The sequence below is a fragment of the Saprolegnia diclina genome (genome assembly GCF_000281045.1).
Source record: "Saprolegnia diclina VS20 unplaced genomic scaffold supercont1.1, whole genome shotgun sequence".
Lineage (NCBI taxonomy): Eukaryota > Oomycota > Saprolegniomycetes > Saprolegniales > Saprolegniaceae > Saprolegnia > Saprolegnia diclina.
Genome location: NW_008246068.1, coordinates 735,991 through 737,214, shown reverse-complemented (window position 1 = coordinate 737,214; position 1,224 = coordinate 735,991). Strand labels below are relative to the sequence as shown.

The window sequence follows — 1,224 nt, the reverse complement described above, 5'->3', positions numbered from 1 at the left end:
TGCCGAAAATAAGATGCCACAGCAGCCGAGCCAAGCTCACGCAGCAGCAACGTGTTGCACCAAGAGAACGAGATGACACGCAAGAGCACGCTATGAGACACCACAATCCACCCTCGCAGCGCAATCCACACTCGCAGCGCACGCAATCCACACTCGCAGCGCACGCAATCCACACTCACTGCAGCATGAACGACCAAACGAGGCAGGTACCTTGGCAGCTTGTAGCGTTTGGCGACGAGCGAAACACAAGTATAGACGAGTGGTTACGACGACCTTGAATTGTACGATACACAAACGACAACACTGTCTTCCTACAAGGCAGCACGTGCTGACGACAACCCAGTGTATGAAACAGTGTCTGACACACTGGTTGGAAACACTGGCTGGTCGTTTCGGGGCAGTCTTGAGAAACACGTCACTTTGGTTGACAATGCGGGAGCACGAGGCCAAGTCGTACATGCTCGTGCCAACCGAGATGGCCCAGAGCCTCGGTGCGGGCTGGAGCGCGGAGCTCAAGGAGCTCGGGCGGTCGGTCGAGAGCAACATGTACATCATCGGCGCGTCCGTCTACAAGGACTGCCGCCTCCTCTGCATCGGTGGCACGCCGAGGACGATCGACGCGGGCCTGCGCGTGCTAATGCCACACATGCAAAAGCTCCTGCGCGCCAAGCCCAAGCCGACCTTCCTGACCGCCACATACATGCACGACAAGTCGGTCGTGCCCATTCGATCCGACTTTGCGGCGTACCTCTCGGAGCATGCGTCGGGGCGCCTCCAGCACGTCGCCGACGCCACTCACACGCACATCTACATTGAAGACATCGAAGAGATGGAGATAGCGTCGCCGCTGCGCCGGCTGCACATTACAGGCGCGGCCGACAACGTCAAGGCCGCTTGCAACCGGCTCCACCAAGTGCAAGTCGACTTTGAAGCGTTGCCGTCGGACCCGACTCGCCTCGTGTATACACTCCGCATCGTCTTGCTCAACCGTGACGTCATGAGCGCCAACAACTCGCGCATGGTGGTGACGTACGAACGGCTTCACGTCGAGACCAAGGTGCTCAAGAGCGTCGTCAACCTTCGGTTGAAGACGCTGTTTGTGCTCACAGGCGCGCTCGAGAACCTGTACGCAGCATTCTTTGCGGCGGTCAAGGCGATCGACGACAACTACAAACGCATGCGACAGCGCAACGACCAGCCACGCGACCGCGACTACTCGCCCGA

The 1,224-nt window shown here is 59.0% G+C and overlaps 1 protein-coding gene across 1 annotated transcript; it reads left to right on the top strand.

Annotated features, from left to right (window-relative positions):
- Nucleotides 1-411: 411 nt before the first annotated feature.
- Nucleotides 412-1,088, top strand: SDRG_00231 (hypothetical protein; the record flags this gene model as incomplete). The annotated part of the gene is made up of 2 exons (XM_008605699.1): nucleotides 412-1,029; nucleotides 1,067-1,088. Exons 1-2 carry the CDS (start codon nucleotides 431-433, stop codon nucleotides 1,086-1,088), a joined length of 621 nt encoding a protein of 206 aa, XP_008603921.1. The 5' UTR covers nucleotides 412-430.
- Nucleotides 1,089-1,224: the final 136 nt, after the last annotated feature.